The 27,575-nt window shown below is 39.7% G+C and overlaps 1 protein-coding gene across 1 annotated transcript; it reads right to left on the bottom strand.

Moving 5' to 3' along the window:
- Positions 1-234: 234 nt before the first annotated feature.
- Positions 235-27,503, bottom strand: pde8a (phosphodiesterase 8A). The gene is made up of 19 exons (XM_029425607.1): positions 26,150-27,503; positions 19,789-19,889; positions 16,769-16,790; positions 15,816-15,894; positions 15,288-15,428; positions 14,528-14,616; positions 14,333-14,384; positions 14,198-14,240; positions 12,199-12,276; positions 11,937-12,007; positions 10,960-11,124; positions 8,052-8,100; positions 7,796-7,931; positions 7,506-7,704; positions 6,212-6,429; positions 5,060-5,192; positions 4,059-4,223; positions 3,822-3,951; positions 235-3,136 (listed from the first exon to the last, which is right to left on the bottom strand). Exons 1-19 carry the CDS (start codon positions 26,404-26,406, stop codon positions 3,030-3,032), a joined length of 2,235 nt encoding a protein of 744 aa, XP_029281467.1. The 5' UTR covers positions 26,407-27,503; the 3' UTR covers positions 235-3,029.
- Between the last annotated feature and the right edge of the window lie 72 nt (positions 27,504-27,575).

The following is a 27,575-nucleotide window of genomic DNA, read 5'->3' as shown; positions in this document are numbered from 1 at the left end:
AAGTGTGCATAATGAATGAATAAACAGTACTCAACACAATCCAAACGATACATTTATAAAAATGTAATTCTTTATTATTATTGCCGAGTAGACAACAACCTGCTCAACAATCTAGCAGCAGTGAGAATAATTGACTTGTTTGCCAGGAACAAATTTGGTAGTTGAATGAATTTGTCTTTAGTGTCACAAAACCCTGAAGAGAAGAGGTTGCGATAGATAGATGAGTCAGCAAAGTGATTTAGACATGGTAGACCATTGTTTATTTCCCATTTCCTACCAACAGCCAATATTGTTTTCTTTTAACCATGACCACAATTATTTCCTAACCTTGATAAATCCAAAACATGATGCTTCCCTTACCCTAACCTTAAAGCGAGAATATTTAACTTTTGAAAGAAGAAATAACACGTTTTCTTTTTAGAAATGAAAAGTTGAACTCATAGGCAATTAAACACACCAGGGATTAATTCAATACACTAAGCAGTTTGCTTTAATGTGTTCTTTCAAAAAAGTTTTCAAAATGAGGAGTGATCCGAAGAGTTAAATAAGGCTGTTCCTATCCTACCCCAGTTGAGATCTGGTATTCTACCATTTAATGTTCAAATTGGACAGTCTGGAAGAAGAAAAAAAAAAATTTGTTCGATACGCCATCTCAGTAAAAGTGAAATGAGTTTCATTTTGTTTTCTATTGTCCTTTTTACAGTAGGTACAATAGATATCCAAGCGAGCCACCATGTTGAGATTAATCTTTTGCCTACGTTCAGAACACTGAAAACCTTTAAATATTTCATATTGCTCTAGAAATTAAGATAGTTAAAAAAAAAGTAACCTAAAGAGGAACAGTTAGAGGTGTAGTTCGATAGCTAGATAAACTCTGAGGACATGGCAAATATTAAACACATTTGTATGGCACACTGTAGGCTAATAAAAAATGAGAGAAAAAAGACAGAGAAAGATGACAGAAGTAAGAGGACAGAAGTTGAATCATTGCAGGAAATAGGCTGCAAACTTATAATTGACATTATTTTATTTTTCATTGAATAGTTTCTAATTTTTTTCCGTGCCTTCAGACCAAGATGTGAATCAGAAGGAACAAACAAATCCCCTGATTGAGAGTACAATTCTGTCATAAGAGAGAAACAAAGATAACCATGGTCAATGCATCTTATTAACCATAATTTGCTTAGCTGTTATGGCATTTTATATACTGTTTAAAGAGGAAATATTCTTAATAAGCAACAATCTTTAACATATATTAGTATCCTAATCTGAAACCAGCCTTGAACAAAAAGCTGGGTCTGTGCATAAGGATGTTGGACAAGTGGCCAAAATAGAATGATGTTTGATCAAAAATCAATGCAAGCTGGCCTCTAGGAGACTGCTTAAAGACAGTGATGGACAACTCTGCGATCCACATCCTTCTTAACCATTTACTTCTCTGTATACATGCTCTGTGTGACCATCCAATTCACAGGTATTCAGATAGCTATAATGGTTGATCTCATTTGCTGCAAATCCAGTGTAAAAGTCATTGTCTATAAAAATATTGAGATTTACTGGAACATAACCTTTTGACTATGTTATAATAAAAACTCCAGATGTCCGTTGCAGTTGCACAGTGGGATGTACTGTATAAATATTGTATAAAATAAGGCAGTCTTTTCAGTAGGATAAACCAGATACAAAAATTTCTGGGAGAAAATTTTTTCAAGTCCAAAATGTTTTCACATATTTCTGCTGTTGTCAAATGTCAAGCGGTTTACAGCATTAAACCAAGAGGAAGGGATTGTTGCAACAATGAATACACCCACGCACCCACACCTACAACCCAAACACACCCACACGTACACACACACACACACACACACACACACACACACACACACAGACACACACACACACACACGCACAAACTCCTGATGATCAACAATAACAGCTTATTCTACAATGCAACATCCCATCCCTGGACAAATCACTGAGACGTAGACATTTCTAATATTGTTTACAGTGCAATACAAAAGTGTTCATTCAAACTGGTACTGTACTTTTGATAAGAAAATAAAAATGTTTAATATGGTAATGCTTTGTATGAATAATAATTTTGAATTTTAGAGAGTTATAGTATTTGTCTTCATCAGCTTTGGCTTTTCTCTCTTTTTTTAAAAATTAATTTTGTTCTTACTTATCAACTAATTCATTCATGAATTCTTTTATATAGAAAATATGGAACATCTAAGAAGAATTAACATACCAAATCATCTGTAAATAGTTACTTATGATCATGATGTTGAGGTTTTTTTCTCTCAGCAGTGGCCTAAAGAGAGACCCACGCCTGACCCAAAAAGAAAGCATCCCCTCCGACATGTCTGTTATGACAGCTATGTGTTAACTTGTGTTTCTGAAGGACACATAAAAGTATTGCCAAAAAAAATAAATAAAAAAGCAGTGGAGTGTTCTTTCACGGTGTGGCCTCCGGGGGCAGAAGGAGCAGTCCTGCCTTGCTGTGTGCACAGGGATGGAGGTCAAAGGTGATTATATGGCCTGACGTGGATTGGACACCTTCATATCCAGGCAACATTTCCACCCACTTCCTTCAGTGTTGCTTGCTCCTTCAGTAAACAAGCAGTTTTTACTCAAACAGCAACTTCACAGGCAGACAGGAGTGCCCACGTGGTAATTAGGGGACGGATGCTTTGCCAGGAGGCCTGTAAAGGACCCTCTCTCAGTCATGTCACTTGACCAGCTACACTGCGAATGCCTGAGAGGCACGAGAAGTTTATAAGGATGCTGTGTGTCCGTGTCTGTTTGTCACAGTTCTCATCTGACAAGCCAGCTGCAACTGCCTGTCAGGAAGTCCTTCTGTGGTTTCTGTATGGACGGACATGTGGACGCTCGGCGTGCTACAGAAGCAGAAGAGTGAAGGCGAGGATGCCGTTTGGCTGGCTGGGCTGGCAGGGAGAGAGACGCCCCAGCAGGAGAGAGGAGGGCTGCCCCGGACTGCAGAGTCCCAGGGCCGAACACTTCAGCGCCTACTCCGGAGGCGGTCGCAGGCTGTGCAGCTTCTTCTCATCCAGGCCTTTCCAGTACTTGAAGTTGTTGTCTAAGTGCTGCATAAGATTGGGGAGGTCTGCAAAAGCTGGAGAGATAACAACATTTTGTTTTGTCGAAAGAATTAGTAGGAATGCACCAATCAAACTTTTTCTCTCCTAAACGTCAACTCAGTATATCTGACAATACAGAGTACCGATCTGACGTTCTCTTTTGCCCAAATTTAAAATCTGTATACCTTACTTTGTTGGATTCATTTGTATGTAAGGTAACACGCATCGCTTTGGCTGCGAGTTGGTGGCCCACAGCTGACTTGATGAATGTAAGTGATTTTGAATTTGTATTTCATAATGACATTGACAAAGAAACTATCTAATGTGTCTTAGTCACGTCGTGTTTTTTTCCCGATCCACTTGATAAGGTCAGTATCTGCATTGATCCCAAAGATTTAGCACAAACGTAGGCATAAAAGTATTTTTTTAAAGATCATGACATTTTCAATAAGTTGCTCATTTGACAGCTGTATCAAACAACATACGTGTATATATCAGGACGTTTCTCAATCCTTCTGAAGATTTACAAACATTATTCTCATGCCACCTATAATTGTGTTATATGGTGGGGACATGAACTGTGTTTGCCTATGTTACTATTGTACACTCTCTTAAAACTTGATCTCAATAATATTCCCTGTTAAAAAAGCAACAACTAATTATGCAGATGTAGAGCAGTGTATGTATCTGTAGTGTTTCCTTCATGCCGTGCAGTCTTACCATCCCATGCGTCAAACATGTCCGTTATGAAGTAGTCTATGAAGGAAATCTGGGACTTTGGGATGCTACACGTGTTTCTGTCAAACACAGGCATAACCACTGGTAGACCTTGTCTCTTCTCCTCGTCCGTCTGCACCAGAGACAACCGCACAAGTGATCATTACGCACATTTAATACATAAATTACCAAAATCCATCTCCCCACACAATCAACACCGTGTCATTTTCTTCTAATTACCTGTGCAAAATACTCCTCTGAGATGCGTCCGGCCCATTCTATACAGAGCTCCTGAGGCCTGCATGGATTGGAGATGTCTGCACACTTAATCAGCATCCGCTTGACGAGGATGCGATTTTCGGGGGATGTCAGAACGCTTTTGACAGATTCCTCGTCATTGTTTCCCTAAAAAAGAAAACCCGAAGCAGACCATTAGTACAAAGACAACTGAAGTTCTACTTATTAGTGGCAATAGACAGCTCCTCATAGCACACACAGCTGAACAACTTTAAAAATAACTGACTGTGTCTGTACATAAACCAAACCCGGGAAGATGAAATATGGCACTGACAGCTGATAAAGGTTTTTTCCTTTATGGAGAAGGAGAGTCTGTACTCAGCACATGTTCATTACGAGCTCCTGCAACACTTGCATGTAAAACAGTAAAGCATGGTCCGTTCAGTCAGATGATTTGCAGCCTACTGTACGTTTCAAGATTGAATTAACTGACCATTTTGATTTTTTCATCAACTAAACTTAAACTCCATTACAGTTTATATTAAACGGTTAAATGTCCTTAAAGTGGCTGTATTCAGTATAATAATTCAAGGGAAATAATTTTCACTGGCATCAAATCATTTATTCGGATTATTCCTGCCTTTAAAGGGCAAGTCAACTTTTAAATGTCTGTGTTGAGCATTCCACACACAGACGAGAAAGATGGTACCAAGTTGTAAAATTCTCTCCCCACAAAGATATCTGTGCCCAGGCAACAACAGGCCACAAGTCCTCTGAACCATGATCACCATCTCTCAAGCTCTTAGACGATTGTTGCTTGCATACTGTTGGACTGAGAATGATTCTGCGACAGTGTGTGACAGAATGAGATTAAAATAGTCTGAATGCTCCTGTGTGTTCTTCCTGCTCTGAACACTGATCTATTTAGAAAAAAACAAGCTAAATTTAGAGCTACTACACAGGTATAAAATATAAAAACATTGTTTCAGCATTTTTAATCTCACCCCATTCTCCTCTAGAGCAGCCAGTGGCTTGTTGATGCTGTTGACAAATTTGTTGACGTGTTCAAAGTGTTTGGTCATCTCAGTTGCGAGCACCATATCAATGATGGCCTGTCGTAGTGTTCGATATTCGTTCCTAGAGAGAGAGAGAGAGAGAGAGAGAGAGAGAGAGAGAGAGAGAGAGAGAGAGAGAGAGAGAGAGAGAGAGAGAGAGAAAGAGAGAGAGAGAGAGAGAGAGAGAGAGAAAGAGAGAGAGAGAAAGAGAGAGAGCGAGAGAGAGAGAGAGAGAGAGAGAGAGCGAGACGGACAGATGAAGGAGGGGGACGCAGGGAGAGGAGAAAAAGAGAAATTAGGGAGAGTGAGATGACAGTGTGGTAAATAGCATGGAAACCCGTGTGAACAGTTTTTCCCTTCTGACTGTAGTGACAGTGGCGATGAATGGATGCTTTGTTGCTTCCCCCTCTGAGGGGACCAGCACATGTGAGCTATTCTGCTTTGGGACTCAAATCACATTACTACCCTGTCGCTGTCAACACACACACAGTGTTGCTTTCATCTGCACATGAGCAGACTTAGCTTATCCCCTTATGATACTTCAGGTGATGTCTGTATCACACACTATTTTTTATAAGAATTTCAATACATAAAAATACTACTTTTCTGAATCTTTACAGTATATTGATGCATATTCTATATATTACAGAATATTTGTTTATCTAATAAGCCCGTTTTTGTAAAACAATTTCACACAACTGAGTTCCTAGAGCAATTGTTTAAATCGCACATTAGCTCAAAAGTCAAAAGTCTAATTTAAAATAAATGAAAGGAATAGTACTTCATATAGTAATTCCCTTCTCAACCTCGTGTCAGTAAAACTGTTAGTTTAGCACTTTTGGAGACACTGAGGTAAATATTGCACACAAAGCACTTTTTGAATTGATTGATGGTTGGATTAGACTTCTTGAGGTCTTTGTATCGAAGGGTTTTTCCAGGACTTGTAGTTACCTACTACATCCACTTAAGGGATTGACTAAGTTTAACCATGGAGGCTAATGTTTTGTGTTTGATGATCTATGAACAGCCAAGGCATGAACAGGTGATGACAACTTACACATTTTGGGGTATGACCTATTCCTTGTGTTTTGACTCTCCTACCTTTCAATGTTTTTGAAGATGTTGCACTTATCATCTCTTGTTGTGATCTGGAAGGCCAGTGCTGCATGGTGGCTCTCTAGCACAGCGGTGTCATTGTAGAGGATGGCCAGCTCGCTTCCTGCATTGCACAGGAAGCTGTTGGTGCGGCCTGGGTGGTCCACGTCGTGCACAGTAGCAGCAATCAGGGCAGCCACCTCGTCAATGGGATCCAAACTTTGCTGTTAGGGCAGATTGGAGAAAGAGTTTGGCATTTAAAGGAAAAGTCTGGTATATTACGACTTTGGTCTGTAGTTTGAATGATAAACTAGGCAAAAGCTGGCACAGTATAACCTTCTTCTAAGTTCACTAGACATGTCACATCCCACTATCAACACAGCTGTGACGTGCATCCAGTTTAGCCTGCAGGTTGAACCAAGAAGTAGCTCTACATTGTGAGAGACAGTCGAAATTCATTATTAGATTAATAACATTTAATCTTCACATTAATGTAGCTGCATCTACAAGATACCAAACACATGCATCTGACTTTCAGGAACAGCCATTTAGTTTCACATCTACTCTTGAATGACCAGTTCTGGCTTCTAGTTTTTTTCTCAAATCAAACATATACAGAACATTCAATAATTTACTTTGACTTTGACAGTTTGACAACATGGAAAAAAAGAAAAAGGCATGTAAAGTGAACATTTGTGCAGCGTACTGAAATACCAAACAGAGATAAAACAGTAGGAAAAATGCGATTTTTGATGCTTGTTGGGAACTAATGGAGTTGGTATCATACCGATCACATGACAAAAACTGTAACAATGGAGCGTTCACTGCTACTTTATGCACATATTTCATTAAATAACAGCTAAATGACCTGAGACCTTTTTTTGATAAAAGCTAATTATTGGTTCTAAAGCAGCAACTAACAATTATTTTAATTATCAGTTCATTTTTCAATAATATTTTCAATTATTGAATTAACCAAAAATAGAAAAATGGCAATACAACATCCCAGAAACCCAAGGCGAAATCTTTAATTAGCTTGTTTTGTCCAAAAAAAAAAAAAAAATTTAGTTTCACATAAGGCAAAGAAGGGCAGTAAATGCACACATTTCAAAAACTGGAACCAAACCAGTTTCGTTTAAAAAATAATGAATGAATTGGTTATTAAAATAGTTGTCTTTAGGCTTTAGATTAAGCTCTGGACCAGCAGCAACATTCTGAGATCAAGGTATGTTTTACAAGCTTGGCATGTATTTTGAAGATAGTATTCTTTATCATTAAATATTCAAATGTATTAATTTACCTTGACCCTTTCCTTGCCGAGAAAATATGCTGTTGCATGCAGGACATCAGCTGCATGAGAAGAGTTGTGGTAGGAGTTACTGGAGTGGTAGTTAGCTTCAATCACTTGTAGCCAGGAGCGTAAAGTGGCCTCAGGGCAGTTTAGGAACTCACAGACCCCAAATCGAGAGAAGATCTTCATGCCCAAGTAGGTCAAAGGCCTGCGGGAGGATTCAGCATGGTAGTTTAATATAATCTCTCATACATTACAAACAGTTCCTCTGGTAGCCCCTAACTGGCTTGTTGCCTCACCGTTTCATAGTTGCAGCCTCCAAGTTGACGATGTCAAAGTCCCAAGAGTCCTCGTTCTCCATGGTCTGGGCAATACGAGGGGGGATGTCGTTTAAAGACAGAGGAGTTGTGAGGTGACTGAGGACATGGTGGGGCTCTGTGAGCAAAGGAACACACAAGAAAGGCGGCATTCAGATAAAGACAACTGGAGAAAATCAATAGAAAACGTGAAATAGCACTTCATATCATCCCTCCTGCATGGTTTAGGTAAACTTACGCTTTGTGGCCAAGATGTATTCATTTCCTGACAATCTGCGTAAACCATCCTGTGAACAGGAAAGAAAGAAAGTGTCAGGGTGTGAGGTAGCTAAAACTGACTGCATCATTCATATTTCTTGAGTTCAGCTTGGTGTTAGGTGCAGCAGTGTCAAGGCTGTCAAAAAACTGCAAGGGCCTTCAAAACAATTTTGGACAGTGAAAGTGTTTGGGACGCTTTGAGACATTTATTCTGACATTAGATCAGATATAAAGTCTTCTGTGCTAAATTGAGCTTCCACAAACACCAACTCAGACATCAGCTCAGACTTTACAGTAAAGAGATCTTGGTGAGAGCAGTCTCTTTTGGTACTTTAAGTAAATATTGCTGCTAATAATTGTGTACTTCTACTCAAGTACTGAGTACTCCTTCCACCTCTGTTCATTGACCCACAAAACAAGACAAATGATACCTGGTTTAAGCCACAAGTCAAAAAGTAGAAAAGAAAACATTAGCACTTTTTGAGCACCTCAGAGCACCAAGAGTATCTGGATAGATTAATGTTTACATCTAACTAAAGTTAGTTTGTGCCAAAAATCCTTAACTAGAATCTCTCATTTTCAAATGATGTTCCCAGCAAAGACAACAATTAATATCTGTGTTTATCATGTCAGTGTGACTGGACGTATTGTTGCTGCATTTTGACTGAGGCAAGAGCGTAACAAATTGCGTTTCCATATTTATGAATTGCATTAGTTGTGTCAGAAATGACACCGTGATCATTTCTGTACACGTTAGATAATCTGCAGTAAATTATTCCATTATGACATTTGCCGTCCTCTGGGCATTTCTGCATGCTGTGATAGCAAATGGGGCTCATCAGTGAGGTAACACATCATCACCCACATAATCAAACACATGCTTCTCAGAGGTTAGAAGTATAATGGTCCGGCTCTTCTAAGACTGTGATTTGTATCAGATGTGGATAATAGACTACATGTTAACAATAGGGAAAGTGAAGATTGATCAAAGCAATTATTATCCGTCCGTTGACCAAGCGACTTTCCAGACAAAAACATTAAGAACTATTCGATGGACTGCCATGACATGTTGTACTGATATTCATGGTCCCCAGAGGATGAATCCTGGTGACAATAGTGATCACCTGACTTTTCCTCTAGCGCCCTCATGAGGTTAACATTTGTGATTTTGAGTGAAATATCTCAACATGGCATGAAATCTGGTACAGAAAGACTTTTATGTTCCTCGCGGGTGAATTTAACCCCTTACTCTAGTGTCATTATGAGGTAATGAGCTTCAGTTGTGCTATGTGTTTAGTACTAATTGGCAAATGTTGGCATCTCAACAGGATTAACTAAGATAGTGAACATATCTTAGCGGACTCACAGAGCCGCTAGCGTTACTGTAGACTCTTAGGCTGAGTCACAAATCGCATACCTTTTCTTTTTACTTTTAGTATGCCTTTACAAAGTACTTACTGTTGCATGCAGTATGAATACAATTGGTAAATACTACTTTGTCATAACATTGCGCCTTGAACTTTGACCCTCTTGTTTGGAATACAGCATTTGACATACGATATATTTCTCTGGCACGCTAAATAGTATAATAGTATAATAGTATAGGTATTGGAATATACCCTTAGTCTTGTTTTAGCAACAATCACTGCAGTAGCTTTGCTTCCATTTTATAAAAACAATGTATATTGTTTAAATGTGACAAGAAGCTACAATGAAATCATTCTGAACTAAAATGTTTGTTATGTGGTAATAGAACTATGCCCTTAGGTAATAAAAATGTTAAAACATTAAAAAAAAAAACATTAAAAAAAGAAACTGCTGACAATAAGGGCTCGCTTTTTCTTAAATAACATTTTTGCCACTTGTCAACTATGTAAATGACAGGCCTGCATCGCCCAGTCATTCTGGTGTAAGATATATATATATATATTGGGCGTTAGAGAGTACATGGGTGTGTTTTGCAGAGTGAAATGTTTACTTCACAAGTGAAAAAGGAAGAGGAGACTGGCTCATCTTTGACCTGTGCATTGTCTCTTGGTGGCGCTGCCTCTGTACACACTGGTTATTTTAAGACTTTCTTCCCAGAAAGATGACAGCTCTTCTCTTAATGTTCACTGCGTCTTCTGAGTTCATACCAAGCACACTTCACCATAACAAACACATACAACTACATATGACCATGAACCTATATGATCGTACATAAATAACGATCTAAACCTGAACTCACGCATCATGGTTTTCTGGTTTCATCAGCCTTCATCACTTATGCTGAACAAATCTTTCTGGGGAAGGACTATGTGTAATAGCTCTCTGCCTCTATGCATCCAGAGTGTACATGTATAAGTAAAGCCATGCTTATTCATCTGATCCAAAGAACAGGATGTTTCCAGGCCTGTGGAGTCGAGAGGAAGAGGTTCATGTGAGTGTGACTGTGTGCATGTGTGCAGAGAGAGAGAGAGGGGGGGAGGCAGAGAGGGCGGGGTGGGCTTTCCTCTCCAGCCTACAGGAGCACAAAGGACAATCTAACACTTCCTCTGGGGTTGTTGCCAAGACTGCCAACTTGGCACTCTTTCTACTTCTGTATTTCACCATTGCTGTCTGTTAATCTCTCTCCCTCTCTCAAATATAGACAGAGATCCTCACAAAAACAAAAGTCCACACACATGGACACTCCTCACTCTCCGTTTCTTTCATTTAACGCATTATCATGGGCTTTCATGGTGAATGGACATTCATGTGGACATTCATGTAGACATGCGTGTTATCACTGTGGAATTCTCTGACGTGTGTTATCATATGGGAGTCGATTCATTCGCAGCGGAAGGAAGCTGTTTGGGTGTTTCAGACTTTTCGAAGGACCCTCATGCTCCACAGGGCCTGCTGCTTACCATCATCAGCCCCCCCACGAGGTCATTCGTATGGGGGTCTTCATCCTTGGTGCCCAACTGTGGGGAGTAGAGCTCAGTCGTCCTCAGGATCTCCAGTACCCGATCCAAGGCCTCTGCCACGGGCATAGGACTGCTTTCCTGCGCTGCATTGATGATGTTGATTACCTGGATGACAAAATAAGTAAGCTTATTTTTATTTGTAAAGCACTTTTCAAAAACAAACAAAAATAAAAGTAGACTAAAAACATATAATATTAATGAAAGACATGAACTGAACCAAGATAAAACAGGCAAAGCAAGTTCTGATAACAGAACATATAAGAAATAAAGACAATCAGGTAAAGTAAAGTATAATCCAGGTAAGATTAAAAAATATATGGTTATATAGTTCATTCAAATATGAAGCAACAGTAGGGAGACAGTTTAGCACAAAAACTGGAAACATGGAAACAGATAGCTTTTCTCTGTCCAGTGTAGAACCTCTAAATCTCACTATTATTGTGTTTGTTTAATCCTTACCAGAACACACACACACACACACACACACACACACACACACACACACACACACACACACACACACATCTATCAGTGCTTTATACTGCAGAGGATGCCGCCTACAGGCACCGACTACAGTCAAATGATACAGCAGTGGAACTGCAGTGTGTCATATGACCCATCCCTGGGGACTTTCTCTGTTTCCGACTATCCAGGCTGCAAACTACATAAACCACTGAAACAGCAGGTCATTCTGGTTTAACATGCTTTCCTGCCTTGTGCATGAAATGTGGCATTTTATCAGCCCTATCGCCTCATGACATGGTATGCGTGGCCTCTAGCCTCGATGCTAGTAGCTGTACAAGACATGCTCATGGCGGTTGTGACAGTTTAAAAACCAAAGAGTTCATTCATGAGATACAGAGCATCAGTATAAAGTACTAATCATAAGACGGAGACTAGGAGGGAGATGAACCCACCTTGGTGATGGGGGCTTCTATAGTCATGGAGTGGATTCGGGCCATTGAGGAGTGCCTTCGCTGTGAGCTCCCTGGCAGGATGGAAGAAAAAAAACATCCATATATTATAATTCAACAGCAAATTAGGCTGCAGTTTTCCATCTAATGATCGCGTTTGCATGTGTGTCCAATCAACACTTGAAGCAAACAGACAACTGGGAAGGTTTCATAAGCTGAAAATTAACGGCCAGAGTTTCCATCATCTATCTATCTTCACTCTCACCATCGCTCCCCCGAGATGTTGTGGATCTGACATCCAAAGAGCCTTTCCTCCGGTCTTTGTGCTTACTAGATTGGATGTCTGGGGACAAGAAAAAAATCTTACATTAACACGCAAAAACAAACACAGTTCAAGTTTAGTGACAAGGCTGACTTTGGCCCCCAGATCCTTGGCAAGAGGAGGCGACGTGCTTGATCAGCACAACCAGAATCAAGCCCTCTGTTTGTATCACTTTAACTCTACTTAGTGATTCTGCTGTTACTCTCAAGTTTAGTTTTGAGGTATTAATCCAGTAAAATTCTAATGATGTGTATAAAATGTAATAAAGTCATGAAGTGATATGACATAAAGTCATTGTATGTCGTATTAAACATTATTCACATCAAATAAGCTATTGGAAATACTCTAATACTAAAATTAAGATTGTCAGGTCAACCTCACAAGTCAAATCCATAGATAGAAAACAGTAGATATTATAATCCATTTTATTTCTATGATCAAATCTGTCCTAGGCATTTAAAAGAAAAGGCTGATGTGTTTCTATATCTTTCTTATTGACAAAAAAGATCAAAACCAAGATTGTGTTAGGCCAGCTCTCAATACTTGACTTCCATATGGCCCTCAGACTCAAGCCCATTAGTTCCTATTGAGGATAAATAGTAAAAAATAAATAGTTTAATATGTTTAAAAGGATTCAGAATGTTTTTAAACAACTGGGCAGTATAGTTTTTAGCATAGGCTTCTTGCACAGGACTAAATAGTGTATTTGTTGGGGACTATTTTCAGCTGTGGATTACTACACATTTACAGTGAGTATTTTATGGCAGCAGGACGGTGTATGTGGAATTGACTCAAAATAAACTACAGTGTGTGTGTTCATTGTAATGAATGACTAGTCACCAATAGTGCGGCTCATTGATGTGTTTTAAATAGTTATAATAGGGATTTTTAAGTGCAAAGTGATAGAAAAACACAGAAATGGGTGTGAAACTGTGTTTCTTTGTCTGAGGAGGCAAATAGTTCTGCCATTGACATACTGTGCATTTCAATAAGACATTTAGAAATATTGAAAAACGGATTTTTTGCAATTTCTCAATGTACTTTAAATGTAATAAAACACACCAAAGACACAAACAAAAGTATAAGGAAATAAAGAAACAAAAAGGAAATGAAAAACACCAGTCACTTTAAAAGGCCGTAGAGAAGAAAAATAAATGTTTTAATACATTTTTCAAATTGGCAAATAACTATGCTGACTAAACACTTTCAGTAGGGTTGTACCACAACATTAGAAGCAAATTCAAACTTTAGAGACCTAATCAGAAGACCTAGGGGCCGTAGGCATGTTGCACAAGAGTTACTGTGAAATATAAGAACATGCACAGCTTCACAAACGCACGGCAGCATTTTAAAATCACTTCTTTTCAGTGAGCTGGTGAAAGGACGTCAACACAGGAGAGATATGATCCCTGTTTTGTTGGCCTGTCGGGAGCATAGCTGCTGCATTTTGAAATCAGCTGGGAATTGGCTTCATGGAATTGGCTTCATGGTTGACACCATAATACAGCAAGGAACAATAGTTCAGTTTAGAGAAAATAAAAGCGTGGATAACTTTTTCAAGGTCAACAAAAGACAGAATACATTTATTTTGAGGTATTTCTCATCTACATAAGGCAGGACTGCCGTTTGACATTAGGGTCTTGATGAAAGTTCAGGTTCCCAAATGTGTCTCCAATTTATTGTTATTAACATTTAACAGATATTTGGTGTTTACAGTCTCAGTAAAATTAGTGTATCATCTGTGTAAAACTGGAACTAATGTTGTGCTTCCTAATGACAGACACACTGTTGGTCCTCACATCCTCGAACCTTGTGACAGATCACAAGTGACACCATCATGGAAAGATCTTCCATCACTAATGCTTAAAACTGCCCAGCAGAGAGAACCTGTAATGTTGTCCTAATACAGAGTAGAGTTAAGACTTCTCGGTATGGATCTTACCTGTCTGAGACTCTGCCTGCACACGTTCAGTGGATTTATCACTCTGCATGGACAGGAGAGAAAAGCACATTGATACATGCTGGCCAGAAAAAGCTCTTGTCATTCATTAACAATCAGCAAAACATTTCAACTCACCTTATTATTATCATGTAAAGGCCAGTTGATAGACACATAGTGTCTGATTTTTCTGTGAATGACAAAAGCTAATTAGTACACCAGTAAAATAAAAGGATACAAACATATTCATCCAGTATCATTATTCAGTTACTGGAAAGGTCATTTACATTTAGCGAGACTGAATGAGCCAGGCCTCAACATACTGTCACTCACCCTCCCTGTCCAATTACAGGTGTGATCTTCACATTTTGCTGTATGCTGTCTCCGTTCTTCTTTTTGGCATAATAAATCCCCTGCCACTCCTGGAACATAACAAGGTAGAACTGAGATAGAATAAATCAAACATAGACACACACAATGTACAGACAAAGGAACCATATATTAAAACAACAACGGACTCAATACAATAATTATAATAATTAGAAAATGTCCTGAAAAGGGGGTGTGGACTGGGTGTAGCATGGCAGTGTCTGTGGTGCAGGTTAAGTGGTGAAGTGGGGTGGTTTAGAATATTTCAGAGAGCAGAGAGTTGCTTTAATGGATAGGGGGAGGGCTCCTGGAGTCTGGCGCGCTCGTTTCATGTCCCCCCACCTACAGACTGCTGTGGCAGCTTAAAAAGACTCTTCCTGCTGTTTGTCTGTCTGGGACTGACCTTCGCTCTCTGTGTAGTAAGATTACAGCACAGCCATCAACCACTGTTCTTATGCACATGAAACAGAGCTGCTGGATGGCCAGTGGTGCGGACTTACAGCACACATGGATGCACGTGCACGCATGAATGCACAGACACAAAGGCAGGAGCAGATATCTGCAGTGCTTACAAGAGTGATAGGATTGTGAAGCCATAAATCTTCATGTCAAAACTATATATGTAAGAGTATCAACAATCACAAAAAGGGGATCATTTCTTTTCCTCATTAGTTTGGTGTGAAATATATGGTTTAAAATAGATGATTTAATGAATGCATATTACCTTTCCTTTCCGTATGCAGGAATTTATTGTTTCAAGGAGATCAGGCTTATTCTTCTCACTTTTAGGCACTTCTATTATTTCCTTCCCTATTAGTTCGCCTCGTTGGTAGCCCATAATGGACTCATAGGCAGGGTTCACGTACTGCGAAGGAGAGGTGACAAGAGTGTTCAGGCTTGATCTGAGGTGAGTTCACAGTTAAGAGGATGAGATATGAACTTTGCGAACCAAAAGAATTCAGAGAGGCTGAAACATTGCGCTGCTTAGTTCATGGAGTTTAAAAACATATATTCTATATGAAAACATATCTTGATAACAGGCTACAGTGCTTTGATGTCAACAAAAGGAGCCATTCAGAAGGACAGAGACTGCAACTATCACTACTGAGATCTGGGATCACAAGACATGAACAGGCAGAGAAGGAGGGAGACAGAAAGAGAGGGAGGGGGAGGACCGAGAGAAAAGGGGAGAGAGATGAACTGTGCATCACAATAAAGCAACTAGAAGTATTCACATTTATTAGAAACCCACCTGAATTACTTGATCTTCAGAAGTGATCTCTATGGCCTCTTGGCTTTGTTCTAGAGCTGTGAAAATAGCATTTCCAGCCCTTGTACATGTAGAGAGACAACAGTGTCAGAATCATTGTTAACATATGCAACAAGCAAGCAAGCAAGAGTGTCCAGCGTCTATTCATATATATATATATATATATATATATATATATATATATATATATATATATATATATATATATATATATATATATATATATATATATATAGTATATATATATATATACGCACATATATATATTATAGATATATAATATATAGTATAATATATATATATTACTAAGCCGGCTGCTGACTTGAGCTACACACTACTGTACATACATACAGAGGGGTATGGATCTTTCTCATCAGAAGTTTACTAACACTCTACCAGAAAGAAATTAGCATTCAAGCTAAATGTCAAACTATTCCTTTAATTAACATACATGTGCCATTGTGGTTGGATGTTTTTGTCCATAGTGTCTTACAGCACCAAACCTTTCCCCAGGCGTTTGTGCCATGCCTGGGCTATAAAAGAGCATTGTATATATACACATGACATCCTTGATAGACATAGATAAGCACAGTCCATCACTTATTCCAATCAGCAGCTGTACAAAGACAACAGCAGGGCCATTGAAGTAAACGAACGTTAGCATTGTCTATGAGTGCACAGAGAGACTGCTCCTATTGTGCAATAAATCATATATGTGATTGTGATGAATAAAAACAGTAAGCTGCAGATAAATGTATTCATTTTTGGACATTTAGAGGCAAAAGTGTGTATAGAGCAGGAGCAACAGACAGGGGGGAGCTCCAAAAGTGTGATAGTCAAATGAAAGAAAGTGAAATGAGAGAAGAGAAAAAAGAAGCCAATATCAGTCTCGCTCCTCTCAGCCAGCAGAAAAGCACAGTGGATTAATTCATCACCATGCTGAGCCTTTGCCCTCCTCTGGAATAAATTACCCAATGACTCTCAACTTAGACCACACCACACACAACACAACACACACACACACCACACACACACACACACACCCACACACAACACAGTCAGCGGTGTATCATCTTTACTACACACCCTTTAAAGTAAACGTATCACATGCTTCAGAGACTTTTCATAAGTTTTGCGCTGCGAGTTAGCAACAGTTAAGTGTTTCCCCCACTGAGGCTTTAGTTTAGAAAAGCAACCTTGTGTGCCTTGTCACTTCTGGGGATGGGAGGGTTTAATGGGGGAAGTTGAGGTATGGCTGAGTGATTCCACCACTTATGTTAATGCATGTAGAGGCTGGAATCAGGCAGCAAGGAAGATGGTATTACTCTCCAGATACTTAGAAGCTTAGCACCTTTTATTGTCCTTTCCCATTTATAGTAAGGTACGCGGTAAAACTGATTCTACATTATCTGTTCGTGGGGACGGGAAGGGGGGGGGGGGCTACTTGATTTCCATGAGTGGGGAAATCAGACGGGAAAAGTCAAGGCCAGATAAATGGGTTTGTGTTTGGTTGAGGTCTTTCTCTGTCTGTTTGGCCACACAAACACACAAAAAAATTGCCCACTATCACAGGACCTTGTACTTGAGCCTTATCATCGCCAGAGCAGCCAGATGGTAACGTACCCTTGACAAAGACTCACATCACATTCCCAAACTTCTATTGAATCTTTCTCACACTGTAGACGCCTGCACATGTCTCGCTCTCTCTAATATAAAAGATACAGCACAGTTTTAAACATTTGCTTAATTCACTTTTGTAGTACGCTAAACGCGTGCCGTTTACTGTAGCTACTGCCAGCTGTGTGCAGATGTGGATGATATCATCATTCTATAAAAAGGGTGTGAGTGTCTGCGCTCCCTTCAGAATCACAGTGACACAAGCCAGGGCACAAACATGCACAAGAGACTAAAAAACACACACACATAATAATTAGACATCAGAGGTGATGTGGATCTAATATATTTCTAAGGCTGCAAGTAATGATTATTTTCATTATTGATTAGTCTGCTGATCATTTCCTCAGCGTCTGGTCTAAAAATAGTGCAAAATCACAATTCCTAAAGCCCATAGGACGTCCGACCACACGCTAAAACCTAAAGACATTCAGTTTCCAATCACATACGACAAGAGAAGCAGCAGATCCTCACATCTGGGACGCTTGAAATAGAATATTATTATTATTATTATTATTAAATGCAAAGAATCAGTGTTTTAATGACAATTGCAAAGGTCTTATTAATCTAGGTTGTGCACACACACATTTCCAGAACAATCAATGGCCGTATTGATCTCTTTTAGGTAGAAAAAATCAAAGGAGCTACAGCAAGCGGCAGCGGCATGTATGATCCTTGAACGCATCACAGCAACTGATGTGCACATGATTTTTGATGAAAGCAACTATAACTTACTTTTCTATACATTATGGTAAAAATAAACCCAGCCCCTCAATGGGGGCGACCACAGAGGACGTAAAGGATGACACTTTATAGAACAGAGATTAACCATTTCCAGCCGAAGGAGATTTGTATACCATTAGTCTAACTCAATCAGGGGACTAATTCAATCAAAGGAACAGTGGGCGTCTTGACATGGGCGCATTTGTCACAATGACTTCTCACTGGATCCTGCAGTGACATTTGGCCACAAAATTCAGCTTGACAGAGGCCCTCAAATAGCCTGCGGTCTGTCAGACAAACGCACACATACTCATGAAAACAGCCAACACACAGACGCACTCATGCACTACTGAATTCACAAATCACACTTTTTTTTATGGACATTTTGTGTTTGCCGACACCTGCAGAGTGTACATGCAAACATTACAGTATGAGCTTCCTTTGATTTTATTATCAATGTGCCACTGCTGGAGGCTTCTACATCATCTCTTTAGTTAGAGATAGATAAACTGTTCTCAACTCAATACTGCTTAATGACTCAGTTTTACATATTGGACGAGGACTTTTGAAAAAACAGGAACTTCACTTCTTAGTTTGCTGGGGGGAAAAAAGACATCTTTCTCAACTCCAAACACACATCTGCTCGTAAATCTGAATACTAGTGATAGGTTTTTCTATGTGACCTCTTACACAACACATAAATGGCAAATAATCACAAAAATCATCATCCTCTTGATTAGAAACATCTTTTTAGTGCCTGCATTCAAGCAGGCGCAGCACATTTGGTTTACCTCTGTTAGTGTAATTATTTGTGGTCCAACCACAAATGGCACTGTCATTTTTTTTGCGATGATGTAACACACTGATTTTTGCTATTATGTCACTCAATCCTTTTCAATACCTGTTCCTACTTTCCATTCAGATACCTCTGTCCACTTTACAAACACTTTCAGTTACATGTTTCTGAAAACTACTGTCTCTCTCTCTCTCCATGTTATGCATGAAACACAAAGTTTAGGCCTCGATAAGAGAGGACATCCTTTGAAAAGCATAACTGAGCAGAGACCAGAGCTGTTCACATGAAACATGCTTGACTACAGATGTCAGCGTCATCTTAGTTCTATAATTACTCCAGCAGTAAGATCATGCACATCATGTACATCTGAACGACTGAAAACTGCTGCCACTGTTTGCTTTATCGTGACTGTACATAAAAAATAAAGACACACAATACCTCAGGTTAGTGTGGAGGCCTTTGACCCCTCGACCTTTAACTGAGTGTGTATCGTGGACTAGTCTCCTCTTTATTGCCCCCCACTCCTTTTTTTTTTGTCCTCCCGGATATCTACTGTATTTCTATAATATTGCTATTAAAGATGATTTAAGTTTTTGAAATCTGGTTTTTTTGGCTTCCTTAACAGCATTATTATGTGAATTAAATAGTTATTTTCTATTATGCAAAAGAGGCTTTTTGCAGAACAACTTTAAACTGGATGACACACACACACATTTTGTTCCTGTGTCTCTGTAAAAATGTAATGAATGTAGTTTCCCTCACCTTGCAGCACGGGGGTTTTAGGGTAGTCCCGAGGCAGGATTTCCTTGATGCTAGTGGTATTAGTCTGCTGGGGTGAGTGGGAATCCTCGGACTCTTTTCCACTGTGGTAGACCACCCTATCAGAGATATGAATACTTGAAGCACAGCCCATGCTTCAACCCACTTCGCCTTTTTTTTTTTTTTTTTGCGCAAGTGCTTTACTTTGAGGCTACCAGAGTGTCATTCGCCCTCTTTTTTTAAGGTCCACTTTTCCTCCTAGGTTTATTTTTTTTTACACTGACACTGACAATATGCAAGAGAGATGACTCTCAGAAGAACTCTTCCTTTGGAGGAACAATGACGGAGTTCTGTACATGGTGTACTTTTCAAAACCATTCTTAAGTGTGGGATTAAGACCTCAACATATTTTAGTATAGAGGGTATGCACATGACATCACTGTGGTATCTGAAGGGGGCATTCACAAGTTAAAAAAACATTGAAAATATAGCTAAAACAGTAAATAGTTGTGGTGTTACCAACTGAACAAATACAAGTTTTTACAGACTGCCAAACGTTAGAGAAGAGAGGTTCAACGAGATAATTGGAAACATTGTGGCACAACATATATAGAAATTAATGTACATTACATTATTTTAGGACTGCTATGACTCCATCTTTAAGGAATAGCTCATTTTGGGAAATGCACTTATTTGCTTTCATGCTGAGAAGATCAACACCACTCACATGTTTACACGGTACATATGAAACTACAGCCAGCAGCTGGTTAGCTTAGCTTAGCATAAAGACTGCAAACAGGGGAAAACAGCTAGCCTGGCTCAGTGCACGGGTAACAGAATCAGCCTACAAGCACCTCTAATGCACACTAATTAACATGATATATTTGATTTTTTATCTGTAAAGAAACACAAGTGTAAAAACAACAAGCTGTGGTTTTATAGAGGCAACCTCAACACTCCAGACTAAGTTACAGAAATATTCTGGCACAAAACCCCCTGGTAGACCCACAGCTTGGCGGTTTCACACTGGTGTTTGGACAAATAAAAAACTTTAATGGAAAAATGAATTAGTGACCTTGAGAAGTGCTGGTAGGTGTTCCCAAAAGTTCAAACTATTAATTTAATTTCCCTTTCACTGTATGCTCTATGGCTGTTTAAATCAACTTCCAGAGAGTGTCAAAATAAAGTATACAGTATGCGTGGAAATTCAATTCCTGGCCAAATGTTTACGTCCACCTGTGCGGATCATTTTCTGGTGGTCATTACTTCAAGATATTCATTTGTTTTCTAGCAGGATTGGAGCACTTCCCATGTGTTATAGTTATAGAAGGTTGTTTTTTGATTGCCGCTGTATCACAAAATGATGCACAAACTTAGATATAAAAACTATTCGATCCCCTCCGCCAACTCTCAACTGACACATTTGAAATACACATCGGCAGCGTGATACCGCGCACCCCGCCAATGCTTACAATTTAGAAAAACCCAGAAATTGGGGGAGACACTTTCCAGGAGCATGAAGGCTAGATGTGAGTGGACCTGGGCCCACTCACATCTACATTCCTGTGAGCTTCTGAAAGAGAACAGAGAGCGCTGCTACAAAGTAAACACTTGTAATGTCTTGTTTTGGAAGAATACAATTTCCATAATCTCATGAAACTATCACATGCTGACCTTATGATACTAAATTCTTAACCTGGAGGGGGAGCAGAACAAGCTTTGAATGTGGTCTTATTTGTTAAGACTATTTAAAAAACAATGGGAGGTTCTGTTTCATAAGTACATGCACCCAACTGACACCTCATGAGAGAGCAAGCTCTCGGAGATGAACAGACCCACTATAAAAGGTGACAAAGGGATTTATTATATTATCCTAATTTGATTTCTACAGAGGATCAACGTTCACGCTGTCAGCAGGGGGAGACTTTGGTGTCATTACGTCAAGTGCTGGAGCTGCTTAATGCTCAAAAATAGATTGGTTCTAGGAAATAAAATGTATAAATACTGTACTAACGTCATGTTTCACCCTGAACTCTTGGACATCTCCTGCTGTATACAAACATCTTCCACTATGATAAGCTCTGGTGGAGCTGCCAATACTTCATTCAGTGGACTGTGGGTGCTGCATAGGCCCCATCTCGCTTCCTCTCAACTCCTTCTGCTCATGGCCAAGCTGAGATAAATGACATGGCAAAAAAATATATATATCTCCCCTTACTGCCCCTGCAGACACTCCAGACAGGAAGGGAAACACAGGGTCACACTGCAGCTGATTATTATTTAAAGGCTGTATTGTACTCTGTGTTTCAGTGAATTTTAAAGTCGGCGATATCCTACAACTACTGTAGAAAAATAAAAAATGTTTCAGTCTTAAAAGAACAGTTTCCGGACTTTTTGGGAAAATTTGTATTTACTTGGCAAGAGTCCAATCAGAAAGATAGACACCACCCACATGTCTGTTGGGTTAATCTGAAGCTACAGCCACCAGTCAGTGAACTTATTTTAGCATAAAGACTGGAAAAAGGGGGAAACAGCTAGCCTGGCTCCATCTACAAAATCAGCCTGCCAACACCTATCAATAAATAACCCCTTATGTCATGAGTGCAAGGGAAAAAACGACATTGAACATTTTACAGGGACTACTATTTTGGTACAAACTAAACAAAAAAGATAGAACATGTTAATGAGTGAGCTTTAGAGGTGCTGGTAGGTGGATTTTGTTACCTCTTGGAGCTGTTTTCCCCTGTTTTCAGTCTTTATGTTAAGCTAAACTAACCGGCTGCTGACTTGAGCTACACACTTACTGTACATACATACAGAGAGGGGTATGGATCTTCTCATCAGAAGTTTACTAACACTCTACCAGAAAGAAATTAGCATTCAAGCTAAATGTCAAACTATTCCTTTAATTAACATACATGTGCCATTGTGGTTGGATGTTTTTGTCCATAGTGTCTTACAGCACCAAAACCTTTCCCCAGGCGTTTGTGCCATGCTCTGGGCTATAAAAGAGCATTGTATATATACACATGACATCCTTGATAGACATAGATAAGCACAGTCCATCACTTATTCCAATCAGCAGCTGTACAAAGACAACAGCAGGGCCATTGAAGTCAACTGAACGTTAGCATGTCTATGAGTGCACAGAGAGACTGCTCCTATTGTGCAATAAATCATATATGTGATTGTGATGATAAAAACAGTAAGCTGCAGATAAATGTATTCACTTTTTGGACATTTAGAGGCAAAAGTGTGTATAGAGCAGGAGCAACAGACAGGGGGAAGAGCTCCAAAAGTGTGATAGTCAAATGAAAGAAAGTGAAATAGAGAGAGAGAAAGAAAAAAGAGCCAATATCAGTCTCGCTCCTCTCAGCCAGCAGAAAAAGCACAGTGGATTAATTCATCACCATGCTGAGCCTTTGCCCTCCTCTGGAATAAATTACCCAATGACTCTCAACTTAGACCACACACACACACACACACACACACACACACACACACACACACACACACACACACACACACACAGTCAGCGGTGTATCACATCTTTACTACACACCCTTTAAAAGTAAACGTATCACATGCTTCAGAGACTTTTCATAAGTTTTGCGCTGCGAGTTAGCAACAGTTAAGTGTTTCCCCCACTGAGGCTTTAGTTTAGAAAAGCAACCTTGTGTGCCTTGTCACTTCTGGGGATGGGAGGGTTTAATGGGGGAAGTCTGAGGTATGGCTGAGTGATTCCACCACTTATGTTAATGCATGTAGAGGCTGGAATCAGGCAGCAAGGAAGATGGTATTACTCTCCAGATACTTAGAAGCTTAGCACCTTTTATTGTCCTTTCCCATTTATAGTAAGAGGTAACGGTAAAACTGATTCTACATTATCTGTTCGTGGGGACGGGGAAGGGGGGGGGGGGGGCTACTTGATTTCCATGAGTGGGGGAAATCAGACGGGAAAAGTCAAGGCCAGATAAATGGTGTTGTGTTTGGTTGAGGTCTTTCTCTGTCTGTTTGGCCACACAAACACACAAAAAAATTGCCCACTATCACAGGACCTTGTACTTGAGCCTTATCATCGCCAGAGCAGCCCAGATGGTAACGTACCCTTGACAAAGACTCACATCACATTCCCAAACTTCTATTGAATCTTTCTCACACTGTAGACGCCTGCACATGTCTCGCTCTCTCTAATATAAAAGATACAGCACAGTTTTAACATTTGCTTAATTCACTTTTGTAGTACGCTAAACGCGTGCCGTTTACTGTAGCTACTGCCAGCTGTGTGCAGATGTGGATGATTATCATCATTCTATAAAAAGGGTGTGAGTGTCTGCGCTCCCTTCAGAATCACAGTGACACAAGCCAGGGCACAAACATGCACACAGAGACTAAAAACAGCACAAACACATAATAATTAGACATCAGAGGTGATGTGGATCTAATATAATTTCTACTAAGGCTGCAAGTAATGATTATTTTCATTATTGATTAGTCTGCTGATCATTTCCTCAGCGTCTGGTCTAAAAATAGTGCAAAATCACAATTTCCTAAAGCCCAATAGGACGTCCGACCAACACGCCAAAACCTAAAGACATTCAGTTTCCAATCACATACGACAAAGAGAAGCAGCAGATCCTCACATCTGGGACGCTTGAAATAGAATTATTATTATTATTATTATTATTAAATGCAAGAAATCAGTGTTTTTAATGACAATTGCAAAGGGTCTTATTAAATCTAGGTTGTGCACACACACATTTCCAGAACAATCAATGGCCGTTATTGATCTCTTTTAGGTAGAAGAAATCAAAGGAGCTACAGCAAGCGGCAGCGGCATGTATGATCCTTGAACGCATCACAGCAAGCTGATGTGCACATGATTTTTGATGAAAGCAACTATAACTTACTTTTCTATACATTATGGTAAAAATAAACCCAGCCCCTCAATGGGGGCGACCACAGAGGACGTAAAGGATGACACTTTATAGAACAGAGATTAACCATTTCCAGCCGAAGGAGATTTGTATACCATTAGTCTAACTCAATCAGGGGACTAATTCAATCAAAGGAACAGTGGGCGTCTTGACATGGGCGCATTTGTCACAATGACTTCTCACTGGATCCTGCAGTGACATTTGGCCACAAAATTCAGCTTGACAGAGGCCCTCAAATAGCCTGCGGTCTGTCAGACAAACGCACACATACTCATGAAAACAGCCAACACACAGACGCACTCATGCACTACTGAATTCACAAAATCACACTTTTTTTTATGGACATTTTGTGTTTGCCGACACCTGCAGAGATGTACATGCAAACATTACAGTATGAGCTTCCTTTGATTTTATTATCAATGTGCCACTGCTGGAGGCTTCTACATCATTATCCTTTAGTTAGAGATAGAATAACTGTTCTCAACTCAATACTGCTTAATGACTCAGTTTTCTACATATTGGACGAGGACTTTTGAAAAAACAGGAACTTCACTTCTTAGTTTGCTGGGGGGAAAAAAGACATCTTTCTCAACTCCAAACACACATCTGCTCGTAAATCTGAATACTAGTGATAGGTTTTTCTTATGTGACCTCTTACACAACACATAAATGGCAAATAATCACAAAAATCATCATCCTCTTGATTAGAAACATCTTTTTAGTGCCTGCATTCAAGCAGGCGCAGCACATTTGGTTATCCTCTGTTAGTGTAATTATTTGTGGTCCAACACACAAATGGCACTGTCATTTTTTTTGCGATGATGTAACACACTGATTTTTGCTATTATGTCACTCAATCCTTTTCAATACCTGTTCCTACTTTCCATTCAGATACCTCTGTCCACTTTACAAACACTTTCAGTTACATGTTTCTGAAAACTACTGTCTCTCTCTCTCTCTCATGTTATGCATGAAACACAAAGTTTAGGCCTCGATAAGAGAGGACATCCTTTTGAAAAGCATAACTGAGCAGAGACCAGAGCTGTGTCACATGAAACATGCTTGACTACAGATGTCAGCGTCATGCTTAGTTCTATAAATTACTCCAGCAGTAAGATCATGCACATCATGTACATCTGAAGCGACTGAAAACTGCTGCACATGTTTGCTTTATCGTGACTGTTACATAAAAAATAAAGACAACAATACCTCAGGTTAGTGTGGAGGCCTTTGACCCCTCGACCTTTAACTGAGTGTGTATCGTGGACTAGCTCCTCTTTATTGCCCCCCACTCCTTTTTTTTTTGTCTCCCGGGATATCTACTGTATTTCTATAATATTGCTATTAAAGATGATTTAAGTTTTTGAAATCTGGTTGTTTGGCTTCCTTAACAGCATTATTATGTGAATTAAATAGTTATTTTCTATTATGCAAAAGAGGCTTTTTGCAGAACAACTTTAAACTGGATGAACACACACACATTTTGTTCCTGTGTCTCTGTAAAAAATGTAATGAATGTAGGTTCCCTCACCTTGCAGCACGGGGGTTTTATGGGTAGTCCCGAGGCAGGATTTCCTTGATGCTGAGTGGTATTAGTCTGCTGGGGTGAGTGGGAATCCTCGGACTCTTTTCCACTGTGGTAGACCACCCTATCAGAGATATGAATACTTGAAGCACAGCCCATGCTTCAACCCACTTCAGCCTTTTTTTTTTTTTTTTTGCGCAAGTGCTTTACTTTGAGGCTACCAGAGTGTCATTCGCCCTCTTTTTTTAAGGTCCACTTTTCCTCCTAAGGTTTATTTTTTTTAATATATACATATATATATATATATATATATATATAAATACATATATATGTATCATCTAGGCCACAGCAAAGCCGGTTCTTCAATTGCTCTAACACAAGGCATGAATAATATATCCCTCTATCCCCCACCCCCCGACCAGGAAGCTGATTTCCTCCCTCTCTTTTTCACATGAAGTTAATTGGAGGTCTTTAATCAAAGCAGCTGTCTTATCCTCGAAAATTCGGATTCCGTTATTCTTCAGCTGGGCTGCTCAGATCCCCATGGACGATTTTGATTCCTCACTCCGGCTCCTATTCTCGCCTTCTTCGTACCACATCACCATTTTCTCATTTTCTCTCAACTTCACTGTTATCAAGTAGGCTAGGCCTAAAAAACACACCATGCAGTCCCCACGTCAGCTTCATGCAATAGTTTTATCCATTTTTTGTGTCCAAGGTTTCATGTGTAGTCGTCCTCCCCCACCCCGGAGCCATCAAAAATTATGCTTTTTTTTTCTTCCTCTCTTTCTTAAACAATCTGGATGTCCACTTCAGCTCAAGACACGGGCCATAAAGCGGTTCTCACGACACTTTGCTCCAGTCCTGAGCGGTTCATCATCAACAGGCTGAAATATTCACACTGCAGGGTGTTATTCTGGCCAGTCGCTCCGATGTCAAACACCCTCCGTAAAACATAATGCCATTATGTAGTCCGACAGAACACTCCATTTATCAGCCCAAATTCACCAATTTAGGAAGCGGAGAAATCTTGGTGGATGGCTTGCAAATCTCCATTCAGGCATCCGCTGCCCGGTTGAGGATGATCCGCCTGATATAAGAGGTCCAAACACGGGTGCAGTTGTCTTCAGTGTCACCGGGCTCCACGATTTTCTCTCATTCTTGGAGGAAATAAAAGGATGTAGAGGCTGTCAGATTGTAGTGGAAGTACCACCTCTGGAGAATGCAATCGCTTGAGAGACACAGAATCTGAAAAAAAAAAAAAAAAAAAAAAAAAAAAAAACACCAACAAAAAAAAAAACAAGACCGCTCCGTGTCCACAAGTTTCG

This window comes from Cottoperca gobio, chromosome 3 (assembly GCF_900634415.1).
Source record: "Cottoperca gobio chromosome 3, fCotGob3.1, whole genome shotgun sequence".
Lineage (NCBI taxonomy): Eukaryota > Metazoa > Chordata > Actinopteri > Perciformes > Bovichtidae > Cottoperca > Cottoperca gobio.
The sequence above is the reverse complement of the archived record's forward strand: the minus strand, read 5'-3'. Positions and strand labels throughout refer to the sequence as shown.

Bases quoted from the DNA above. Each gene is read 5' to 3' on its own strand.
- pde8a (XM_029425607.1), bottom strand. From the start codon at position 26,406: ATGGGCTGTGCTTCAAGTATTCATATCTCTGATAGGGTGGTCTACCAC. The intron at 12,008-12,198 runs GTGAGAGTGAAG...CCATCCTGCCAG, and splicing joins AACATCTCGGGGGAGCGATG to GGAGCTCACAGCGAAGGCAC. The intron at 4,224-5,059 runs GTGAGATTAAAA...TTTCTTTTTTAG, and splicing joins CTGCTCTAGAGGAGAATGGG to GGAAACAATGACGAGGAATC.